Below are 1705 nucleotides of genomic sequence, written 5' to 3'. Positions count from 1 at the left end.
TTTATAGATCAAATTTATACCATTTTTAATCATTAAAATTAATGCCACTATAAAACTCCCCGTATATATATATTTTGCATAATATATTTTAGATTTCACTTTCAACACCAAAATAAAAAATACAACAATGTTAGATAATTAAATCATTTTGAAAAATAAATTTAAGTTAGTTTAATATTTTAAGAATTGATAACCAAAGATTTAGTTTAAAAAAAAAATTATAAAAATGAGAATATATAGTTAAGGGGTTGGGTCCATGCTGTGCATGCAAAGTGATGATGAAACCAAAAGCATCATCATTCTCTTCTTCTACTTCTTCTTCTTCTCTTCTTATCAGAACCAAGCATCGTTTCTCTCCCTACCTCTTCATTACCCTTTTAGCCTTCATTCTCTTCGCTTCCATCCTCTATGGCCATGATTCCTTCTTCATCTTCCAACAACTACTACACAATAAACACAACACACTCTTATCCACACCCACCGAGTTCACCGAGTTGACTCATCCCCCTCTACCAGAACAACAAGGTTCCTCTTCTTATCTTTTCCTCTTTTCTAGGGTTTTATACTTGTACAGCACTCTCATTTCTCAGCTGAATTTGGTGTTGTTTGTTAAGATTTCTCGTATTCCTCCGAGAGGCGCACGGAGGAGAAGGAGAAAGAGAAGGTGGCGGCGGTTGCGGTGGGTGAAACGGAGGAAGGGTGTGACGTTTTCAGTGGAAGATGGGTTCGGGACGAGTTGACTCGGCCGCTCTACCAGGAATCGGACTGCCCGTACATACAGCCTCAGCTGACGTGTCAAGAACACGGCCGTCCCGAGATGGAGTACCAGCGGTGGCGCTGGCAGCCTCACGGTTGCGATCTTCCCACGTAAGAGCTATTCTCAATTTTTCACTCAATATATTTTCAAAAATCTTTGATTCGGAATGAGTTATTAAAAGATTATTAGAATCAAATTAATACCTGTCATTTTACTAAATAAATGTAAAAAAAAAAGCATTTTAATTGAAAGACCATATTCCATTATTCTTCTCCTTTGTTTGTTTTCTCTTTTATGTTGTGTTTGTGTTTATATATTTATTCATTTTAAATTCCTGAAGAAAAGGTTGAGTTGTCGGTGGTTCGGGTTAGTTTGTGACTAAGAGGTCACGTGTCAAGTAGGGTGGTGGGATACAATGAATATGAATAGTAACAGTAGTAGTAGTAATGGGAGTTATAATTCATTAGAAAAAGATGTATTAGAATTGAATGATTGGCACCACCACCTCAGCCATTCTGTTCTGTACAATAAGTGTGGAGCAATCATGGCTAAATTGGACACTTGGGTTTATTTCTTGGTGTTTAGTTGGAGTTCGGGCGTTTTTGTTTCTCCATTTTTCAATCGGTGGGACCTTAACAATCACGGACATTGTAATGCACATGTCTCGAGTTGTTGAGTTGTTTGGACTAATTTGATCTTGATGCATGCTTTTTCTCATAATTGATGTAGTTGGTAGGTTAGATAATTTATATCAGGATAAAGTGTATTAATTATTTCTAAAGTTTGCCAAAAAAATAGCTGAAAGTTTTATTTTATTTTAATTTTGTTTTAAATTTTTTTTTATTTGTATCAGTGTGTATCCTGATAATTAAATTTTCAAAAATTTTAGGGTTAATGCACCAATAATACTTGACAATTAAGAGCTAGTTTCTTGTGTTGAAGATTGTT

At 35.2% G+C, this 1705-nt stretch overlaps 1 protein-coding gene across 1 annotated transcript in view; it reads left to right on the top strand.

Annotated features, from left to right (window-relative positions):
* Window positions 240-1705, top strand: part of LOC107623814 (protein trichome birefringence-like 33) — a 6869-nt gene continuing 5403 nt past the window's right edge. The window contains exons 1-2 of the mRNA XM_016326190.2: window positions 240-525; window positions 615-867. Of these exons, the coding sequence (XP_016181676.1) occupies window positions 276-525; window positions 615-867 (503 nt within the window). The 5' untranslated portion in view covers window positions 240-275. The remainder of the gene's footprint in view (window positions 526-614; window positions 868-1705) is intronic.

The sequence above is a fragment of the Arachis ipaensis genome, chromosome B10 (genome assembly GCF_000816755.2).
Source record: "Arachis ipaensis cultivar K30076 chromosome B10, Araip1.1, whole genome shotgun sequence".
Classification (NCBI taxonomy): Eukaryota; Viridiplantae; Streptophyta; class Magnoliopsida; order Fabales; family Fabaceae; genus Arachis; species Arachis ipaensis.
The sequence above is the reverse complement of the archived record's forward strand: the minus strand, read 5'-3'. Positions and strand labels throughout refer to the sequence as shown.